This window comes from Purpureocillium takamizusanense, chromosome 3 (assembly GCF_022605165.1).
Source record: "Purpureocillium takamizusanense chromosome 3, complete sequence".
In the NCBI taxonomy this organism is placed as follows: domain Eukaryota; kingdom Fungi; phylum Ascomycota; class Sordariomycetes; order Hypocreales; family Ophiocordycipitaceae; genus Purpureocillium; species Purpureocillium takamizusanense.
In genome coordinates, this window is record NC_063070.1 from 3,047,286 (window position 1) to 3,068,375 (window position 21,090).

Consider the following 21,090-nt stretch of genomic DNA (forward strand, 5'->3'; position numbering starts at 1 on the left):
TAACCAGGCCCCCCTCCCGGCGGCTACTCAGACAAGCTCCGCCTCCCAAACCCCCCCCCTTTCGGCGGCGCGAGTCGCCGTGACGGGGGGCCACAGCGCCACCGAGGAGGCCGCCGGGCGGGACACCTGCTGGCAGCAGCGTCCAGTCCAGTCCTTGCAGTCGATCTCCGGTCACAGGTCGGTGGGTGGCCAGTCAGTCACTGGCTGGCTTAGTAGGCGGGGCCCCGACTCGGCGGCGGCCCGGAGAGGGAGGAGGCCTCGATGCCTTACCACTTCACTTACCTTAGTAGGTAGGCAGTACAGTACCCAAGTGGAGGAAAAGGCTCGGGGGGCTGCCTGAGAGAAAAGCCAGCGCTGCTTGCTGCATCTCAGGTTCCAGCTAGCGCCCAGTGCGGGTGGTGGCGCTTCCCCCCGACAGAAAGGTTGAGGTACTAAGGTTCCAGGTTGGATGGAAAGTCTCGATGGAACCTGTCCGCAGCGGGATTGGGCCTGGAACTGCTGGAAAGCGGCCGGCCCCGTCAGCTTCAGCGGGCCGCTACTGGTCGGGTCGAGTGTATGGACGGGCAGTCCTGTGTACTGTAGTGGGTGGCAGCCCGCTGGCCTGCGGCTTCCAGAAGCATGGACTCCTGATCCTAATAACCTGCCCACGAGGCAGCTGCCCAGGTAGGCACATCAATCAATGTCCTTCTGCGGCACAGCAAAGAAAAAAAAGCGCTCCCGAATCCCGGTGGCGCGATCGATAGTAGCAGGTGGGCAAATGCAACGAACTGCTCACCTCTTTCGGGTACCGTATCCGCCCGCGCGCCGCACGCAGAAGAGAAATAGACGCCTACTTGAACCTTATTAGGTACCTAGTACTGTGCCTGTGCTGTGGTAGCCGTAGTGCACAAGGTAGCCCTCTGCTGCTTCGTACAGTGACCGCTCTGCCGCCGCCGTCGCCTAGGGATCGGACCCACGGGGCTTGCATCTTGCCAGCGTCGAGGAAGGTGGTGGTCAAACTGCGTACCTAGGTACTAACCTCGACAAGATGGACAGCATCTCTCTCTGTCTCAGTGGCCATCGACAGCGATCGCCGTGCGAGATGAAAGTGGCCGCCAAGAGGCGGACTGCAACGCCGGCGGCGACACCAGACCGCCAGCCAGCGGCATGTGCGCCCAACACCTGCTACGTACTACCACTAAACCTCTTTGTGCTCCCCGCTGGCGGGCAGCGTGTTCCATTCATTCCATCAGAATCTTCCTACCTGCAGACGCGCATGCTGCTGCTGCTGCTGCTGCTTGCTGCGGTTGGTTCTCGGCGAGCTGGCGAGAAGCCGGTTCGGTAGCACCGCAGCAGCGCCAGACTCGACTTAGTACCTCTAGACAGCAGGTACCTTGGCAGGTCGGCGGCAGTGTAACAACAACCACTCTCTGTGCCCCCCTTCCCTCCCTCCATCCCACAAGCCAGTGCAACTTTCAATGGCCGGCGGTTGATTGTAGCTCATGAATCTACCTAGCCTGCACTGGATATCGCGTCTGCTGGGCTCGTTTCGAAGTACTAAGTTAGAGGTCACCACTTTGGGAGGCGCTTTCATGGTTCCAGGCGCCGCGCCCCTAAACCCGCTGAAAGGCTCCACGCACCACCCCCTGACAACCGCGACGAACCCGCCAAATAAGACTCAGGGCCCCCCCCCGGGTGGCGCTAACCCGGCGGCCCAGCCAACCACGCCGCTCCAGTCTCCACCCTGATTGCACTGCCTCCTTTCAAACTGTGGTGGTTTGGTACCGACTTCGATGGATCATAGCCCTCTCTCGCCCTCCCTCTCTTCCTCTCTCCGTCTCGTGTCGTGGTGCTTCAGATGCTCAGGCCCGGTTGTATCGTGTCGTTGCCTCTTCGCCTCTCCGCCACCATGTGTCGCCGTCGTGCCTCTTCTTATTGACCGGCATACTCAGCGCTGCAGACCAACACACGACAGCTGCTTTTCACAAAAGCGCCTCTCGACCTCTTTTCTACGTTTGACCTTTCCATGCCTACTCGAGTACTCACTTCTTAATGCTCTCCGCCTCGTCACCTTCTGCTTCGCCCTCCTGACCGCCGCCCTTTCCTGGCGCTTATTGACCGACGACGAGGCGTTGCCTATTTCGCCTCCAGCTCTGCAGCGCCACGACGGCCACGACCACATCTGCTCCTAGCATCTTGTCTGCCTTATTCTCCTGCCGCCTGCCTCGCGAGGTGGGCTGTGTGCCGCCGCTATGAAGGACGCCAGCGACTCCGAACCGCCGCCAGGCCCTCCCATCGGGCGCCGGAGAGCGTAAGTGTCTTGCCCTCCCTTGCGCGGGTTGGAGGATGAGGAACTTTGGGCGAACAATCCTTTATCTCCCCGCCCAGTGCCTCGGCATTCCAGACTGACCCTCCTCTCCAGGCCAACCATCACCATTGACACCACTGCCGTCAGCGCAAACAACAGTCCCGGCGGCATACCCCAAGACGGCACCCGGGCGAGCCCCTCCGTATCACCCATATCACCCCCCGACGACGCTGCCGCCGCCAGCCCGTCCACCATTGCCGAGCCCCCCGTCGCTGGCTTCACTCCCACCAACCAGCGCCCCGAGCTGCGCGCCGACACCTCCTTCGACAGCAAAGACAGCCGGCCCACGAGCCCGCACAACGTCTCGAGCCCCGTCATGTCGCGCGCCGCCGCCGAAGGAGTCGCCGGCTTCCTCTCCGTGCCCCCGAACCCCCTGCGCTCCAGGCAGAACTCGGTCGACTCCCAGGATGCCGTGCGCTCCGTCAGCTCCCACGGCGAGACCACCGTGGTCGCCTCGAGCTACACGCAGACGGACAAGTTCAAGGCGGCCGGCAATGATAAGATCATGAAGGACGCCTCGGCCCTGTCCCCCGACGCGGGCACCGAGGCTGACTTCAAAGTCGACAACAACCCCTTCGCCTTCACCCCCGGCCAGCTCAACAAAATGTTCAACCCCAAGAGTCTCCCGGCCTTTTACGCGCTCGGTGGGCTCCGCGGGCTGGAGAAGGGCCTGCGCTCGGACCGCAAATCGGGCCTCAGCACCGACGAGTCGCGCCTCGACGGCGAGGTCTCGTTCGAGGACGCGACGACGACGACGGTCAAGAACAGTAAGCTGGAGACGGAGGGTGTCATCAGTCCGGTGGCCCGACAGCCCACTAACAAGTCTTCGCGTGCCAAAGACGACTCCTTCTCCGACAGGTATCGCGTCTTCAGGGACAACAGACTGCCCGTCAAGAAGGGCAAGAGCCTGCTCCAGCTCATGTGGATCACTTACAACGACAAGGTGCTGATTCTACTGTCCATTGCCGCCGTCATCAGCCTTGGCGTCGGTCTCTACCAAACATTTGGCGGCGAGCATAAGCCCGGCGAGCCCAAGGTTGAATGGGTCGAGGGCGTGGCCATTATCGCCGCCATTGCCATTGTCGTCATTGTCGGCTCTCTCAACGATTACTCCAAGGAACGACAGTTTGCCCGCTTGAACAAGAAGAAACAGGACCGCAACGTAAAGGTGGTCCGCTCTGGGAGGACGGTCGAGGTATCCGTGTTTGACCTCATGGTCGGCGATGTCATCCACCTCGAGCCCGGCGACCTGGTGCCTGCCGACGGCGTGCTCATTGAGGGCTTCAACGTCAAGTGCGACGAGTCTCAGACGACGGGCGAATCCGACATTATCCGCAAGCGACCGGCCGACGAGGTCTTCGACGCCATTGCGAACCACGAGAATCTTAAGAAGATGGACCCGTTCATCCAGTCAGGCGCGCGAATCATGGAGGGCGTCGGCACTTACATGGCTACGTCCACCGGCATCTACTCGTCGTACGGCAAGACGCTCATGGCCCTCAACGAGGACCCGGAGATGACGCCCCTCCAGGCCAAGCTCAACGTCATCGCCACGTACATCGCCAAGCTCGGTGGTGCCGCCGGTCTGCTCCTGTTCATCGTCCTCTTCATCGAGTTCCTGGTTCGCCTCCCGCGCCTGGACGACAGCGTCACCCCAGCTGCAAAGGGCCAGATGTTCCTCAACATCTTCATTGTCGTCGTCACCATCATCGTCGTCGCTGTTCCTGAAGGCCTGCCGTTGGCCGTGACACTCGCGCTGGCCTTTGCCACGACCCGCATGCTCAAGGACGCCAACCTGGTCCGCCACCTCAAAGCCTGCGAGGTCATGGGCAACGCGACGACCATTTGCTCCGACAAGACAGGTACCCTGACGCAGAACAAGATGCAGGTCGTATCGGGCACCATCGGCACCAACAACCGCTTCGGAGGCGCCCGTCCCAAGTCGCCAGACAGCGACGATGACGACGACGAGGACGCCGAGCCCGCCCTCGACGACACGAGCGCCGACATTTCAGCCGCGGACTTTGCAGCCATGCTCAGCGCTCCCGTCAGGGAATTGCTGCTCAAGTCGGTCGCGCTCAACTCGACGGCGTTTGAGGGCGAGGTCGACGGCGAGAAGACGTTTATCGGATCCAAGACGGAGACGGCCCTCCTGTTGTTCGCGCGCGCGCACCTCGCCATGGGCCCCGTCAGCGAGGAGCGTGAGAGCGCCACGACCCTGCAGATCATTCCTTTTGACTCCGGCCGCAAGTGCATGGGCATCGTCACGCAGCTGCCCAAGGGCAGGGCACGCCTGTACGTCAAGGGCGCCTCCGAAATACTCCTGGCCAAGTGCACGCAGACGTTGCGCGACCCCTCGGCGGACGACTCGCTCGTCCCGCTCACGTCGGACGACAGCCGCACCATCGCACGCCTCATCGAGAGCTACGCCATGCGGTCCCTGCGAACCATTGGCATCTGCTACCGCGACTTCGACTCGTGGCCGCCCAAGGCGGCTCGGCGCATGGAGGGTGGCAAGGACCAGGTCGAGTTTAGCGACATTTTCCGCGACATGAACTTTGTGGGCGTGGTGGGCATCCAGGACCCGCTCCGTGACGGCGTCTACGAGTCGGTGCGGGCTTGCCAAAAGGCGGGCGTGGTGGTGCGCATGGTGACGGGCGACAATAAGCTCACCGCGCAGGCCATTGCCAAGGAGTGCGGCATCCTGCAGCCCAACAGCATCGTCATGGAGGGCCCTGACTTCCGGAACCTGAGCAAGCTGCAGCAGGAGGAGCTCATCCCCCGGCTACACGTGCTGGCTCGGTCGAGCCCCGAGGACAAGCGCATCCTGGTCAAGCGGCTCAAGGACAAGGGCGAGACGGTAGCGGTGACGGGCGACGGCACCAACGATGCGCCCGCGCTCAAGATGGCAGACGTAGGCTTCTCTATGGGCATCGCCGGCACTGAGGTGGCTAAGGAGGCGTCGGCCATCATCCTCATGGACGACAACTTCTCGAGCATCGTCAAGGCGCTCAAGTGGGGCCGCGCCGTCAACGACGCCGTCAAGCGCTTCCTGCAGTTCCAGCTGACGGTCAACATCACGGCCGTGGTGCTGACCTTTGTCACGGCTGTGTCTAGCGGCAAGGAGGAGTCGGTGCTGACGGCGGTGCAGCTGCTGTGGGTCAACCTCATCATGGACACGCTGGCGGCGCTGGCGCTGGCGACGGACCCGCCGCAGGACAGCGTGCTCGAGCGCAAGCCGGAGCCCAAGGGTTCGTCCATCATCTCGCCGACCATGTGGAAGATGATCCTGGGCCAGGCGGTGTATCAGCTGGTGATTACCTTTTTGCTATACTACGGCGTGCCCAAGGGCCTCATCGACGGCATCATCACCAACGAGCCGCTCCCGGCCCAAGTGGTCAACACGCTCGTCTTCAACACGTTTGTGTGGATGCAAATCTTTAATCAGTGGAAGTAAGTGCTACTAATCCTGCCACCCAACCCATGTCTTGTCGTGGTGTGTAGTCGTGTTCACGTTGCTAATGATGATCGCCACAGTAACCGCCGCCTGGACAACAAGTTCAACATCTTTGAGGGCCTCACGAGCAACTGGTTCTTCATCGGCATCAGCGTCATCATGTGTGGCGGACAGGTGCTCATCATCTTTGTCGGCGGAGCGGCGTTCCAGATCGCAAATGGCGCGGGTCGAGACGCGGCACTCTGGGGCATCGCCATCATACTGGGCGCCCTCTCGATCCCCATAGGCGTCATAATACGGCTTATTCCGGACTCGGCGCTGCTGGCGCTCATTCCCGACTTCCTCAAGCAGCGGGCGCACAAGGTGCCGGGGCTGACGGTGTCGGACGAGGAGATGGACATGTACCCGGAGCCGCTGGCGGACGTGCGGGACGAGCTCAACTTTTTACGGCGGATGAAGGGCGGGCGGCTCAACAACCTCAAGTTTGCGGTGCAGCACCCCAAGGAGACGCTGATGCGGCGGTCGCGCAGCCCGTCGCACTCGCGGTCCGAGTCGATGCACGCGCCAGTGATGCCGGAGCGCGAGGACAGCTTCGGGTCGCGAGCGCCGACGCCCGACTCGCGGACGCGGTCCCGGTCGAACCGGTCGCGGTCCAACTCGGCGCTCGGGGCGCCGACAGTCATGGCGGGTATCGTGGCGGCGGGCGTGGCGGCCGGGTGGGCGCCGTCAGGGCGGCCGAGCGCGGACGAGGCGGCGGCGGACAGGGGGCCGGAAAGCAGCGAGACGCGGAGAGAGTAAAAGTGTGGGAGTAAGGGAGCTGTATATACCACCAACCATAGCATACACGGGCAGTTTCTCACTCGCCCACACCTGTCCATTAGAGTTGCGGCCGCTTAGTCGGCCGCTAGACTATATCCAATTTGTACACACATTGAGCGCTCACGACTGCGAGTTGTTTGACTTTTGTTGCGCAGCCAGGGCCAGATTGGGAGTGCGTACTTGATATGTGTCGTCTGTCTGGGCCACGAGGGGGTGGTGGTGGTGTTGTGCAATTTGATGCAGCGCGGACACAGTTTCAAGGCGTGTGTCAGGGAAGGGGGATTTGGGCTGATACAATTGAACCTTGAAAAAGTGCGAATACGGTGACTTTGCACTTTGTACTTGGTGGTCAGTCAGTCACCACGGCATGTATGTGTCTATCTTATCCCATCTTATCACAGGACCGGGCGGGGATCCCGCCGTGCTTGGCCTCGTCTGCTCTGGTTTTCCGAGCTGGGAGGTTTCAAATAGTCAGAGGGATAAACCGAGGAACCATCCATCAAATATAGTAAATCTAGACTCACTCGAATCGAGAGCCGAAAGATGGACGTGAGGCCTCACGGTTACTATTAGGAGATGGACGAGGATTCATTCCCCCGCGTTGTCTGCCTTTTGTCAGGTTTCCTGTTGCCTGCTGGGCTGCGCTCTATTTTTACGTTTGCATTTGCATCCTGGCCCATACCTTAGAGGTACAGTATGCTAACCCAGGTACGTACTAAAACCTTGGGCATTTCTATCAAGTAAGGCACTATGCGGAGGTACTTGCTTGGCCAAGTACTCAAGGGTGGTACATACACATAAGGTACGATACTACACTGTAGGTAAAGTACCTGCCTCTAAGGTCATGAAAAAAGCGTGGCCGCGTGATGGTGAGCCCCGTGCCAACAAACTGGTGCGTGCCTACTAGAAGTAATGAGGTACTTCGTACCTGCGCGTGCCAGGCCAATGTCAATCAATGCCCGTGCCATTGCCATTTGATTTGATTGATGAATTGATTGCCGGCAGCCCACCTGACTGACTCTCTGCCATGCCGCCGCTCCCCTGTCCTGCCTTTAACCCGCCCCCCCCCCCTTTCCCTTCTTGTCCCATTTGTCGCCGCGACGTTCTTGATAGGCGCGTACATGAGGTGGGTGGTAGCCAACTACCAACTGCCGGTGCGTGCGAGCGCGCGCGTGTTTTCAGAGAGAGAGAGAGAGAGAGGGCCGGAGCCTAATAAGAAAGAAAGAGGTCTGACTGAGGAGGACAAGCAGGAGGTATCGCCCGACTCGAGCGATCTCTTTTTTTTCCTCCCCCTCCCGCTTTGTCTGCCTGGCCCTTTCTTTCATCTCATTTCATCCCTTGCCCGAATCGCCTTTCTCCGACCGTCACTTTTTCCCTCCTTCGTCTGTACCCGTTCGTTCCCTTTTCCCCTTTCCCCTTTCCCTCTTTCTCTTTTCCTTCTCTTCTCCCACGAACCTAATTCAACCAACCAACCGACCGACCACCGCCCAACACTTTCTATCATCCATTGTCTTCTTCGTCATTCGTCGTCATCGCCATCATCATCATCATCACCATAATCGGCCCGCAACGTAGCACCGCGACCGCAACCGCGCCTTGCCTTGTTCGCGCCGGGCTTCGTTATCTTTCCTCGGTTGCTTTCCCTCTCTTTCCACACCTTGACCTACCCGCGCGCGACTCACGCAGGTTGCCACGTAGGCAAGGGGGGGAAGTACTGCTCAGCAGGAAGCCGGCTCTCGTTTCTCTTTGGCCTGCTAGCCCGTCCGGCCGCCCTTTTTTCGCGCCATCGGTTTATTCTGGTGTTTGGACCACACACCCTCCCGCCCACTTCCAGTCATCATCACCATCATACATCAGTCGCGACGCCCGGGCCTGATAAGGTTCCCCGTACCATACATACGAGAGGAGGACCCGTAATCATTCCTTCTTTGGTCGCCTTTGATCTTCTTTGATGCTCTTCTCTCTTCTCCTTCCTCCTCCTCCTCTTCTTCTTCTCCTTTGAGCCGCCGCCGCCACCGCCGCTGGAGGATACCACGCCAATCACCAATCGCCCCAACTGTCCCGCGCCGTTTCAGTTGTCTCGACGCGCTGCCTCCCGTATCTGCCCCATCGTAAACTCGCCCACCGAGGGGGAGGCCAACTGGCATCTCTCTTTGTCTATCTCTCTCTCTTTCTCTCTCTCTCAACACACACACAACCCTCTCCGGGCAATGACCATGAAGCGGGCTCCCGCAGGCAAGGCCGCCGCCGTGGCCCTGCCGCCGCGCAGTGGCAACCCCGACGCGCTCGACAGCCTGCCCGCCCACCCGACGCTCGACGACATCAAGCGCGCCGAGGCCAACGTGTCGCTCGCCGAGCTCGAGGACCGCGTCAACGACGTTCGCGAGTCGTGGGACACGGACTCGCTTTTTGAGGACGTCTTTCTCGAGCTGTCGTCGACGGAGGCCAACGGCGATAAGAGTGAGTTTTTTTTTCCCCTTGTTTTGTTCTCCATTCGTCGTGCTCACCTCCTCCTACTCCTACTCCTCCTCCTCCTCCTCTTCCACCATCCAGCCCTCGTTGATTCTCATCAACTCTGGAACCCCCCACGCGCCGAGTGTCGTCGTCCAAGAAAGAAAGAAAAAAACCATGGCTGACGAGCATCATGCAGAGGCCGACACCTGCTCGCCCGAAGAGGCCAGTCGCCTCCGCAGGGAGCTGCGCGAATACGGCCCCGCCGTCTTCTGCCAGCGCACCGTCGACGCCGGCCGCTACTCGGCCAAGAAGCTGCTCACGGCCTTCAACATCCGCGCGCCCGCCTTCCTCGACGGCCAGCCCGACGAGGCCTACTTCAGCCTCCTCTCCCTCGCCATCTCGCGCGAGCTCTCCAAGCGCGCCAAGCTGTCGCGCTACAACTCGGTCGACGACGCCGTCGACCTCGTCCGCCGCGCCTCCAACATCATCGTCATCACCGGCGCCGGCATCTCCACCTCGCTCGGCATCCCCGACTTCCGCTCCAAGGGCACCGGCCTCTACTCCAAGCTCGAGCACCTCGGCCTCGGCGACCCCCAGGAGGTCTTCGACATCGACGTCTTCAAGGACGACCCCACCATCTTCTACTCGGTCGCCCGCGACATCGTCCCCGCCACCGACCGCTTCACCCCTACCCACCACTTCCTCGCCATGCTGCACCGCCGCGGCAAGCTGCTCACAAACTACTCCCAGAACATCGACAACCTCGAGGTCAAGGCCGGCCTGCCCAAGGACAAGCTCGTCCAGTGCCACGGCTCCTTTGGCACCGCCTCGTGCGTCCAGTGCGGCTTCCAGATGGACGGCGAGGCCATCTTCCCGGACATCAAGGCCGGCAACATCCCCCGCTGCCCCCGCTGCGTCCAGGCCCTGCTCTCCGGCAACGGCACCAACGGCCACCGCCGCCGCAAGCGCAAGCGCTCCGCCGGCCCGAACGCCGCCTTCTCCGCCTCCGGCACCGCCTCCTCCTCCTCCTCCTCCGGCCGCCGCAAGCCCCGCCGCTCCCAGAGCGGCGCCTCGTCCGACGACGACGACAACTCCGACTACGACCTCCCCGAGGCCGGCGTCATGAAGCCCGACATCACCTTCTTCGGCGAGGCCCTGCCCGACGAGTTCTCCAAGCGCCTGACCACGCACGACCGCGAAAAGGTCGACCTCGTCATCGTCATCGGCACCTCCCTCAAGGTCACCCCCGTCTCCGAGATTGTCAGCTGGCTCCCGCCCCAGATCCCCCAGATCTACATCTCGCGCCAGCCCGTCAGCCACATCAACTTCGACATTGACCTGCTCGGCGACTGCGACGTCGTCGTCGCCGAGCTCTGCCGCCGCCTCGCCTGGCCCATGGTCCACGAGATGGCCGTCCCCGACGCCCAGCCCATTGACGTCGTCACCGAGCCCGGCTACCGCAGCAGGCACGCCTTTGAGGTGCGTCCGATGCCGCCGCCGCCGCCACCGGGGAAGACGACATCAACCAACACCACGACGAGCAAAGCGGCTACGACGACGACGACGCCTGCCAACGGTGCTGCCGGCACGGCCAAGAACGGAGCCGCCTCGGTCTCGGCCTCGGCCACGGCCACGGCCACGACCGCCAACGGCGACGTTAAGAACCGCTCTACCGCCAAGAAGCCCGTGGCCCTCCCGTGACGGACCAGCGCTCATCACCAAGATGTCACCACACCACCACATGCGCGCCCACCCACACACGCACGCGCACACATACCTCCACACATGTCTCTATCAACCCACCACACCACACCTCTCTTGCGAGCCACGAATTACTGTTTCTGATACTACACTCGAGCCCATGTGCGGTCCGTCCTCCGCAGGCCCTTCGGTTCATCCGTTTGTTTCTCTGGTTGTTGTTCTTCTTTCTTCCCTTGCAAGGAGTTGTGGTCTGTGCCTGTTCTTTGTCCCCCCCAAATCGCGGGTGTCTGGCGTTTCGAACCGGCGAGAGAGAGAGAAAGGACTGGCCGGTCGGTCGGCCGGTCCAATGGCCCGATTGCCTCCCTTTTCCTTGCGTGCTTACTAGCTGCTTGTTCGGCCCATCATCCTGTTTGTTTTTTTATTAATCTCCCCTTTCTTTGTTTTGCCTGTTTTGATTCCGCTGGGGTTACGAGTTTATCTGCGTCTCCATGGTTGGCTCTGTTCCCGAGATCGGATGCAGACGCACATGCAGACGCACACGCGGGGCGGGAGTAAGTTAGTAGTAGATGGGAAAGGGGCACGTCTAGATTTCGCCCCCCTTGTTTTACACACACACACGCACACACACAGCGAGAGAGAGAGAGCGAGAGATAAGAAAGAAAGACTTGCTTCGCGCCTATACACAGTCGGTCGATAACCCCAAGTGTTTGATTTTTCTTTCCAAAACTTGTTCTCCCTTCTGGTCTAGATGGTAGATGAAAGGACAGCCATGGAATGGGAATACAAGAAAAAAGAATTTAAAACACATTAATGGCTGCCCGTTTTGCTTTCGCTTTCATGTCTCTTTGGTCCCGTGCCCGCACATGCTGCTGCTACCTGCGCCCGTTCCTCGTCAAAGTGGTATCCGTCCGTCCGTCCGCCCGCCCGCCTGAGAAAACTACGTACGTAAAATCAACCGCCTCCGCCCCTCTTCTATGCGCAAGTATCCCCAAGGACAGGGAAGCCACCACGAGGGAAAGTGAAGCAAGGGAGAAGAAGATATGCAACGCCATGCCTAAATCAAACTCTCGTACTTGTCCAGCCCTGACTTGTGCTGCTGCTGCTGCTGCTGCTGCTGCGCCCCAAAGGTGGTGTTACCGAGGCCACCGCCCATCGACCCCATGGGCTTGTTGGCCGACGGCCACCCCGTCTGCTGCTGCTGTTGCTGCTGCTGCGGTGGCGGCGGGGGCTTGATGCCGAACGACGACCCAGCGCCCGCGGAGGAGCCGCCGCCGGCGCCGGGGGGCGGGGGTAGCGAAAACGACGACGACGAGCTGCGCTGCCCGCCTATGCTGGGCCGCTGGGCGCCGAGGGTCATGCCGCCCATGGAGGACGTCATGCCGCCGAAGCCGGACGGCATGGTGGATAAGGGGTTCGCAGACGAGTAGTTGGGTGCGTAGCTGTTGGGCGTGGACGAGGCCGCCGACGCCCAGGGATTCGCCGTGGCCGCCGCTGCGGTGCTCGACGACGATGACGACCAGTTAAACGACGGCGACGCGCTGGGCTGCGCAGCCGCCGGCGCCGCCTGGAAGCTCGACTGTGAAGGCAGCGTGGGTTGGAGCGGCTGGCTGAACTGCGTCGACGACGGCGTCAGGGAGCCGAAGCGCGTGAGGTCGGGCGTGACGGTGCGGAAGCCGGTCCCCTGGCTCGGCGGCTGCGCGGCGACGCCCATGGGACTGGCGGGGGTCTGCGTGGACCACGAAAAGGACGGCGTCTGCGGCGTGCTCGTCGTCGATGGCGACTTCGTCGTGGGCATGACGGAGGATGGTGTCTCGTCCCAGCTCGCTAGGCCGGCCCCGTTGCTTGCCGACGTGTCGCCAGCGCCCGGTCGCCCCTTGACCAGGGACTCAAAGTCATCCTCGTGGCCACCGCCGCTGCTCGCGTCAAACGCGGTGCCGGTCACGCCTCCAAAAGCAAGGAAGTCATCGTTGGGGCCGGCCGTCGCGCCGTTGGAGCTGCCCGACGTCTCCTGCAGCTTCTTGGACTGCTCGTCCTCGACCCGCCGCGAAAGGTTCTTGATGAGCTCCATGAACGTCTGGAACTGCTTGAGGTCCAGCAAGGGGCCTAAGCTCATGCTCCACAGGACGGGCAGGATGTCCATGGCCACAAACTCGGCGTCAGCCGACTGGCCAACGATGCGCAGCACGTTGAGCGCCGCAACCATCACCGCCGGCTCCTTGGTCTTGATAGCCCTGATCAGAGGAACAATCTTCTCCTGCATCGTGTACTTGTCCAGGGCGCTCGACGAAGACGTCTTCCTCTTGTCCTCTACCAAGCCATTCAGGCCGTCGTCGGCTGCTGCGTCGGCCGACCCTCCACATAGGATGACGAATGCCTGCAGGCCGCGGACCTTGATGGCAAGGCTGTTCGTCCGACTGAAGACGGCCGCCACCACGGGGAAGAGTTCGTTTTTGATGGTGCTGAAATCGAGGACTGGAAGCACGGATGGCAGGGTCCGCATTGCAGCGTCGACGATGGAGTGGGTTGGGCATTCGATGGCAGCCAGGATGACAGGCAATATGTCTAGGCACAGCATGTCAGTCTTGTCCCCTCCTCACGATGCTGTGCCGCGCTCTTACCGTCCTTGAACTCCTTGCCGGAGCTATTGTCCGCCGCAGCCTGCAGGTGCTCGAGAAAGACCATGAGTCCCGCGTCTCGGGCCGGGTCCTTTTCCTGCGTCTGCTTTGCGTTGACGACGAATATTTCCTTCAATGCCGGCCGCACCTTCTCACCAAATGCGCGTCGGGCAGAAGGCAGCAGCTCGATAATCTTGAACACGTTCTGCAGGATCGCCGCCAGAAGATCCCTATCCTTGAGCTCGTCCAACAGCCCGGGAAGGATTTTCTTCTCCATGACCGACTTGGGGAACGACGGCAGGACCTTGACGAGACCCTTCAGGAATTGCGATTTTTCATTTGGCGTCTTAGCAGGAAAGGAGTCCAGGAAGCGGATGGTGGAGACGAGGATGTTGTCAAAGAACTCGCTCTGCTGGAACTCGCGGGCCGTCATCCGCTGGGCCGGCCGTCGCGTGATGAGCCTTGGCAAAACGTGGTGCGAGAGTTCTTTGGGGAGCGGGCGCGAGGAGAGGAAGTTGTTGGACGACGAGGGCACGGACGAGGACGAGGAGAAGAGCCGCTTGTACGAGGAGAGGCTGGCGTGGCTCTCGAGCGGCGACTGGTGCGGCGAGTTGTACAGCGCCACGGACAGAAGCCCGAGCGAGAACATGTCGGCAGACGGCGTCAGGTTGTTGTCCATGACGAAGTCGGGCGAGGTGTAGTCGAGGTTGAGCTGCACGAGCCTGGGCAGCCGCGGGTCCATGTTGAGCACCTCGTACAGGTTGATGCCCTGGATGGAGGTGGGCTTGTTGGAGCCCTCGGCGGGACTGCAAAAAGCGAAGCCGCTGATCTTCCAGTCGGACTGCGAGCGCGTCAGTCAATTGCCGCGAATGGTTCCACGGTTGCAGTTGATTACCTTGGCGTTGATGAGGACAGCATCCGGGGTCAGGTTGCCGTGGACCAAGCCCGCGTTCTCGTGCAGGAATTCGAGGGCCTTGCTCAACTGCAGTAACCCCTTTTGGATTTCGAGCTCGTCAATCTCGAGCTCCCTCCTCCTCCGCACGCCGTCGGCGTCCTCGGTTACGTAGCGGCTCGAGCGGCCGCCGGGCCCGCCCGCGCGCTCCTGTTCATCCTTTTCCTGCAGCACACTCGCCAGCGACGCGGTGACGGCCTCTGTGACGAACTGCAGGCCGCCGCCTCTCGTCTCCTCGACGGGCTCGACGAGCTCGAGGATGCTGGGGTGGCGCAGCTTGGCGAGGCTCGAGGCCTCCTTCTTCAGGCGCTCGACGACCTCGTCGACGCTGCGCTTGTACGACGAGGCGCCGGAGCGGCCCAGGGAGCTGCCATGGCTGTCGAGCGCCTTCTTATCGAAGACGAAGACGCTGTATGGCTTGCCCGTCGACTTCTTCTTGGCGTCGTAGATCTTCCACGGGCCGGCCGTCGAGGTGGGCGTCGGTGAGACCGAGTAGTTTGCGGTGATGTTGGTGGCGGAGATGGACTTGAGCGCCGAGGAGAACATGCTGCAACGATTACGCTGGGGGGCGGGGCGGGAGAGCCGCTGCTATCATGTCGTCGTCGTCTTCTTTTTCGTCGTCGTCGTCGTCGTCGTCGGAGCTGTCGCGCGAGAGCTGAGGTGCGTCGGGCCGAGGCGACGTGGCGATGCTCGAGGTGCTCCGTACGTCAGTCACCAGAGCGGGCGTGTCGTGGTGTGTCGCGGTGGCAGAGCGTCGCCTTGTGCTACGTACTTCACTCCACTGCCCAATGGCGACCGTAAGACGTCGTGTCGCTCGGGTTCGATGAATTGCTGGTTTGGCCCTCTTGCTTGCCTTGGGTGAGCTTCGCTCGAGCGAGTCAGGCCGTGACCACATCCATTGCGATGGATGACTAATAATGCTCCAACTACAATGTAACAGGACCGTCGACCGCAGCCCCGACCTGGCCTCCTCATCAACATCTCACAACTGCCACTTTTCGAGCAGCGGTCAATCGACATGCCCTTTGGACGGACACAGATGTCAATCCCAAACCCCGTCTCTCACGTTTTTACAATTACAGTATACAATAGGCTCACTATTCAAAAGGTTTATATTGCGACCCAAGCGCGTTGATGAATACAAAGTTCGTTGGCCTCCCCGTTCGTTCGCCATCCAGGCCATTGTCAACCAGGCTCTACAGCTCCCCAACGCCATCCAGGGCCACCCTCCATTCTCCTCGGCAGGCCAACACCGACAGTCTATGTCATTGTCCGTTCCAGCGGTAGCTCGTCACAATCAGCGTTCCGGCCCCATCGTCAAGCTTTGTACACCTCCCATTCCCCTCCCTTGACAATATCCAGAGCCTCGTTGTGCCTATCATCCTGGCCTGGCGCGCCTTGCAGCGATCCGTTTGACTGCCCATTCGCTGGCTCCTTGTTCTTGCAACCCGGCTTCTTCTTGGGCCATCCATTCGCCGGCTCTTCAGGTCCGCCCCCGAATCTGTCGTGCGGGTCGGTCGACGGGCCACTCGGCGCTCCAGTGGGCAACCATTCCGGAAGGGTATCGGGCCGCGCTGGCTGGTTGCCTTGATTGTCTTTTGCGCTCGGCGAAGTCGTCGTTTCGGACTGTGGATTCAATGATCCGTCCGGCTGACTCTGCTGCCCTCGCTGTGGCCATGGGACGTCCTGCCCGTCCTGCCCGTCCTGCGGCCGTGGGAAATCCTGCTCTCCTTGTGGCCCCGGGCCGCCTTCTCTCTTTGGCCGTGGGACACCTTGCTCTCCCTGTGGCATTGGGATAGTTGGCGGTTTCCCTCCTGTTTTGTCAGGAGACGTGCTAGTCGCGTCCCCCGGCGACTTGCCCGGCATTCCCTCCCGCGTGCACTTGAGCGCGATGAAGCTTGCAAACAAGCCATATGTTTCGCCATTGTCGAGACTCTGCTGCGAGCCAAGAGTACGGCAATTGTCCAGCCCATATGCATGATCGTGCGTCCCGATGAGCGCATGGGACATTTCGTGTATCATCAAACTCTCTGCGTCGAGCCCCTTGCACCACGCGCCGCCTTGGCCACCGACGCCACCGATGGGAGCGTTCCAATACAACGGGCAGAGGTTTAGATGTGGCCCGGGAGTGTCGGCATAAGCTCCCCGCTCCGACCCATCCGGCGCGAAGCAATTCTGATCATTCCGGCAAGAAATAGTAATAGCGCCACCTCCCTGTCGGCTGCATTCGTCGGCTATCTTGGTGAATACGTCGGAGACGTGGCGCCGGTCTTGCTCGCTGCTTGTGTGGAAAAGATAATCCATTAGGTCGGATTTACCATTCAAAGCTTCCTTGGCGGCTGCAGTCGCTCTCGTCTTGCACCCTTCCAGAGCCCTTTGAAGAAAGTCCATGTTGCTTTGGCAGGCCCCTTCAATATTGACGCGCTTTAGAAGAGTTGTCGTGCTGCCATAGCTATCCTCAGTGTTGTTGGGTGGATGCGGCATGGGCTCGAGATCGGTCCCTGGAGTTGGGTTGTCCCGTCTACCTGTTGGAGTGGCAGCCGCCGAAGCCGCAAGAGCGGCGATGAGGGCAAGTGATTTCATGGCGTACAGGTTATAGGCGAGAGCGTGTAGTGGACTGCGAAGAGTTTCTTTCATCTATTACAAAGAAAAGAGAGAAAAGAAAAAAAGGGAATACTGAGCAACGTAAGAGAGCGTGATGGATGTGGCTGGGAGCTCTGTTCCTGGTGCCAAACACAACCGGCTGACTTTTTTACTTTATACGTCGCTGGTCAGCGCGTGTCCACTTCTGGACGCAACACGACGCGAGCCCTCCCAACTATGGACTGACTCGCAGATCCAAAGACTTCAGCTCTAGATTCTCAGCTCTACATTACGAGGCCTCTCCTCTTTTATCTGCTACTACAATTTCAAGGTGGCCAAAAGATTCGGGAGCATGCCCAGCGAGGCCAATGATATTGGCCCGCCTTGACCACATCATAACTCTCGTTTCATCCAAATTGGGAAAAGGTATTATGAGCACACCCAGATCGGGCGCTGATGCTGGCCCTGTTGACCATATCAGGAGCTTTCGTTTCATCCACATTGGTAAACAATATCATGAGCCCGCCTGAATAGGCTGATGAATGTTGACCACATCAGAAGCTCACGTTTTAGCCACGTTGGCAAATAGTATGAGCTCACTCAGCTGGGCTGATGGTGTTTAGCCGCCATCTGAACCACATCAGAGAGAGAGGCTCTCGTTTCATCCACATTGGCACAGCATCGTGAACCCGCACACTGCTCTCTCTGCGGGGGTCACCAAACACCGCCCAATGCGCAAAACGCGTTACCTCAGGTTCTTCACCGGGTGAGGTATGGTAAGCATCTCCCTGCCAAGGTGTGGGTGAGACTCATTAAGCTCGTGTCAAGTTAAGGATCGCTTGGCGGTGTCTGAGATTAGGCGAAGAACTGATTTATGCGCGTATGGGGAGGGGCACTACCTTTGAATACAGATCGATGTAACTCAGAAAGGTCTTAGCGGCACTCGCGAAATTCACAGAGCGCATTGAGATACTACCTAGGACAGCAGCGGTCCACGGCACCGGCCGTGGCGCCTGTCTCAGTTATCGCTCACGTTTATGCGCGGCGGCGCACGATGCGGGTCGTTTGGACGGCTGGCTCTGTACGAAGAAAGCACACGCAAGCCTCCCTCATTAATTGACTGCCCAACTAATCATCGCGGGTAATGTAAGATCTATTTCCTTGCATAAACTCATTTTCAGACACAGGAAGCGCGTAGTATGCCATCGGACATGCCCTCCGGCGGAATGAGTTTTTATCCACCGAATGCGATGCGATGTGAGTGCTGCAGCGTCCAAGTGACAGCCGCCTACCCTGCAGCAGCAGTTGGCTGCAGCTAAAGCCGGGCGGCTCTGGCGCTTATAATCGGCCCGGCCAAGGGTGCGGTCCAACATGGCAGCAGCGACCGCTCCGCCAAACCATGCAGGTCGCAGCTCCGGTACCGCTCCGGGGGGGCCATCTTTTCAACTCTTGGCCCTGGGAACCGACGCTCCGTCTGCGTCAGCCAACGCCTCCGGCCTCGCGATCCCCTCATTTGCTGCCCCGACTGTGCGACGGAGTCGATCGGGCTTCTTTTCTGGTCTTGTTCCAGCGTCAATTGCTTTGGGCGCATCCTGCATCGTTCGTTGTCTGCGCTAGTCCGGGTCCTGTCCCCGTTGTGACCAACGACAGCCACAACACCACGGCGGAGCTCTCCTCACACTTCATCCCTCCTTTCTCTCCGTCGCCATGCAGTCCTCCAGCGTCGCCCGGGGCGCCCTCCGGGCCTCGTGCCGGTCGTCGTTGTTGCGGCTTCCCGCCTATCGCGCCGCGCGCTTCATGAGCATCAAGGCCGAGGCCGCCTCCGCCGCCAAGCACCAGCCCCTCGACGCCTCTAAGCTCAGCATCACCAAGACGAAGAGCCCCAAGGCGCTGAGCAAGCCCAAAGATCTTGTCTTTGGGCGCGAGTTTACCGGTGCGTGTGTCGCGCTCTGACCTGTCATCGTCCAACAGCCACGACTAACTGCTCCTCCCCCCCTTCAGACCACATGCTCGCCATCGAGTGGAACCAAGATGAGGGCTGGCTCGAGCCCAAGATAACGCCGTACCAGAACCTCTCGCTGGACCCGGCGACGTGCGTCTTCCACTACGCCTTTGAGTGCTTTGAGGGCATGAAGGCGTACAAGGACAAGAACGGCAAGGTCCGCCTCTTCCGGCCCGACAAGAACATGGCGCGCCTCAACAAGTCGGCCGCGCGCATCGCCCTGCCCACGTTTGAGCCGACGAGCTTCATCCAGCTCATCAGCAAGCTCGCGCAGCTCGACGCGCGCTTCATCCCCGACCAGCGCGGCTACTCGCTCTACCTGCGGCCCACCATGATTGGCACGCAGAAGACGCTCGGCGTCGGCCCTCCCGGCTCCGCGCTGCTCTACGTCATCGCCTCGCCCGTCGGCCCTTACTACCCGACGGGCTTCAAGGCCGTCTCCCTCGAGGCCACCGACTACGCCGTGCGCGCCTGGCCCGGCGGCGTCGGCGACAAGAAGCTCGGCGCCAACTACGCGCCCTGCATCGTGCCCCAGCTGCAGGCCGCCAGCCGCGGCTACCAGCAGAACCTGTGGCTCTTTGGCGAGGAGGAGTACGTGACCGAGGTCGGCACCATGAACATGTTTGTCGCCATCAAGGACAAGGAGACGGGCCAGAAGGAGCTCGTCACGGCGCCCCTCGACGGCACCATCCTCGAGGGCGTCACCCGCGACTCGGTCCTCGCCCTGGCACGCGAGCGCCTCGTCCCCGAGGGCTGGAAGGTCTCGGAGCGCAAGTACACCATGAAGGAGATTTACGATGCGTCCAAGGACGGTCGCCTGATCGAGGCCTTTGGCGCCGGCACCGCCGCCATCGTCAGCCCCGTGCGCACCATTGCCTGGAAGGGCGAGCACGTCAACTGTGGCCTCAAGGAGGACGAGGAGTCGGGCGAGATTGCGCTCAAGGTCAAGGAGTGGATGGAGGCGATCCAGTACGGCGACGAGGAGCACGAGTGGAGCTACAAGGTGGAGTGAGGGGACAAGGATACATAGAATAGAGCGTCATTGCGTAAACAAGCCTAGACTCGTATGCTACATTTTTTGAGTTTTTGTCATTCAAGACTCGAGTCCTATCAAGATTGAGCTGCTGTACGAAGGTGAGATGAGCGACCACACACAGACGGGGTCAATGGGTCTCTGGTTCTTTCACAACGGTCACTGTTTGGGTATGCAATAATCCTTGCATTCAAGTCTAGTAGTCATGCCGTGAGGACTGTCCCCCGAGCAACAAAAGCAAAGGCCAAACATGTACAGATGGCGGCTCACGGACCGGCATGTCCGTCGCTGCCGGCTTCCCCCCGTCTATCGTCCAAGTGCCAACCCCGCCCCTAGTTCTTCTTCTCCGGTGAGGGGTCAGGCAGGATGCCCTCGGCTTCTAACCGCCGTCGTGCCTCCTCAAGGGCCCAGGTGGAAACACTGAGAGAGCTGTTAGCAACTGTATGCATCGAGATAGTACATGTGCCGCGCAGCGTTTCAGGCGAGGCGGGCCACTTTGACGAGCGAGTGCCAACGCCGGGAACATGAATGAGCCGCGTAGAGATGACGGGGCTCGCCGCAGTGGGCTCCGCCTGCCTGCCTGCCTGAACGCCATCTCATCCCCCGCTCTCTCTCTCCGGGTACGTACGTGGTGTCGGGCTTGAAGGCGAGGGCGATGCCCGTGGCCAGCAGGCTGCCGCAGAAGAGGTACATGGGCCACTCCCAGCCCTCGGCCTCGGCCTTCTCGCCGGGCTTGATGCCCCAGAGCCAGCCGGTGGGGGGGTCGAACTGCGACTCGCTGCCGTGGCCGCCGCCTTGTCGTCGGGTGGACACGGAGAAGGCGCGCGAGGAGGGGGCGGCGGCGGCGGCGATGGGCTGGCGGGAGCAGCGCGCAGCGCGCGCGGCGTGTCGCAGGAGGGCCATTGGAGGGAGGGGGGTCGTCCGTGTGTTCGACAAGAGAGATTCGGCGGATTGTCGTTTGATAGGGGAGGAGGCCTCGATGAAGTTCGGAGGCGGTCCGGGTTCGGTGCGTTGTGGCCGTGCCGGGGCGGTGGTGGTCGGTCGGTCGTGGTGGTGGTGGTGAGTGCAACAGGGAAACGCTGCGAAATGGGGTCCGGGAGTTTGGATGGAGTCACGTGACTTGACGC

At 60.8% G+C, this 21,090-nt stretch overlaps 6 protein-coding genes across 7 annotated transcripts; 4 read left to right on the forward strand and 2 right to left on the reverse strand.

Annotated features, from left to right (window-relative positions):
* Nucleotides 1–1,772: 1,772 nt before the first annotated feature.
* On the forward strand, nucleotides 1,773–2,171 carry JDV02_004526 (uncharacterized protein; the record flags this gene model as incomplete). The annotated part of the gene is made up of 1 exon (XM_047985750.1): nucleotides 1,773–2,171. The coding sequence occupies one exon, from the start codon at nucleotides 1,773–1,775 to the stop codon at nucleotides 2,169–2,171; it is 399 nt and encodes a 132-aa protein (XP_047841727.1).
* Nucleotides 2,172–2,231: 60 nt separating this feature from the next.
* On the forward strand, nucleotides 2,232–6,602 carry PMC1_3 (plasma membrane calcium; the record flags this gene model as incomplete). Its single annotated transcript, XM_047985751.1, has 3 exons — nucleotides 2,232–2,290; nucleotides 2,402–5,800; nucleotides 5,885–6,602. The coding sequence occupies 3 exons, from the start codon at nucleotides 2,232–2,234 to the stop codon at nucleotides 6,600–6,602; spliced, it is 4,176 nt and encodes a 1,391-aa protein (XP_047841728.1).
* Nucleotides 6,603–7,924: 1,322 nt separating this feature from the next.
* Nucleotides 7,925–11,594, forward strand: SIR2 (NAD-dependent histone deacetylase sir2). 2 transcript variants are annotated; one of them, XM_047985752.1, is made up of 2 exons: nucleotides 7,925–9,083; nucleotides 9,274–11,594. In XM_047985752.1, the coding sequence occupies exons 1-2, from the start codon at nucleotides 8,834–8,836 to the stop codon at nucleotides 10,776–10,778; spliced, it is 1,755 nt and encodes a 584-aa protein (XP_047841729.1). In that variant the 5' UTR covers nucleotides 7,925–8,833; the 3' UTR covers nucleotides 10,779–11,594. The 2 variants fall into 2 exon arrangements, with proteins under 2 accessions (XP_047841729.1, XP_047841730.1); XM_047985753.1 differs by having other exon boundaries at nucleotides 8,573–11,594.
* Nucleotides 11,430–15,192, reverse strand: ppk32 (Protein kinase domain-containing protein ppk32). The gene is made up of 3 exons (XM_047985754.1): nucleotides 14,289–15,192; nucleotides 13,397–14,234; nucleotides 11,430–13,340 (listed from the first exon to the last, which is right to left on the reverse strand). Exons 1-3 carry the CDS (start codon nucleotides 14,889–14,891, stop codon nucleotides 11,833–11,835), a joined length of 2,949 nt encoding a protein of 982 aa, XP_047841731.1. The 5' UTR covers nucleotides 14,892–15,192; the 3' UTR covers nucleotides 11,430–11,832.
* A 3,153-nt stretch (nucleotides 15,193–18,345) lies between these two features.
* Nucleotides 18,346–20,013, forward strand: BAT2 (Branched-chain-amino-acid transaminase). The gene is made up of 2 exons (XM_047985755.1): nucleotides 18,346–18,861; nucleotides 18,930–20,013. Exons 1-2 carry the CDS (start codon nucleotides 18,636–18,638, stop codon nucleotides 19,940–19,942), a joined length of 1,239 nt encoding a protein of 412 aa, XP_047841732.1. The 5' UTR covers nucleotides 18,346–18,635; the 3' UTR covers nucleotides 19,943–20,013.
* Nucleotides 20,014–20,145: 132 nt separating this feature from the next.
* On the reverse strand, nucleotides 20,146–21,011 carry JDV02_004531 (uncharacterized protein). The gene is made up of 2 exons (XM_047985756.1): nucleotides 20,592–21,011; nucleotides 20,146–20,383 (listed from the first exon to the last, which is right to left on the reverse strand). The coding sequence occupies exons 1-2, from the start codon at nucleotides 20,864–20,866 to the stop codon at nucleotides 20,296–20,298; spliced, it is 363 nt and encodes a 120-aa protein (XP_047841733.1). The 5' UTR covers nucleotides 20,867–21,011; the 3' UTR covers nucleotides 20,146–20,295.
* Between the last annotated feature and the right edge of the window lie 79 nt (nucleotides 21,012–21,090).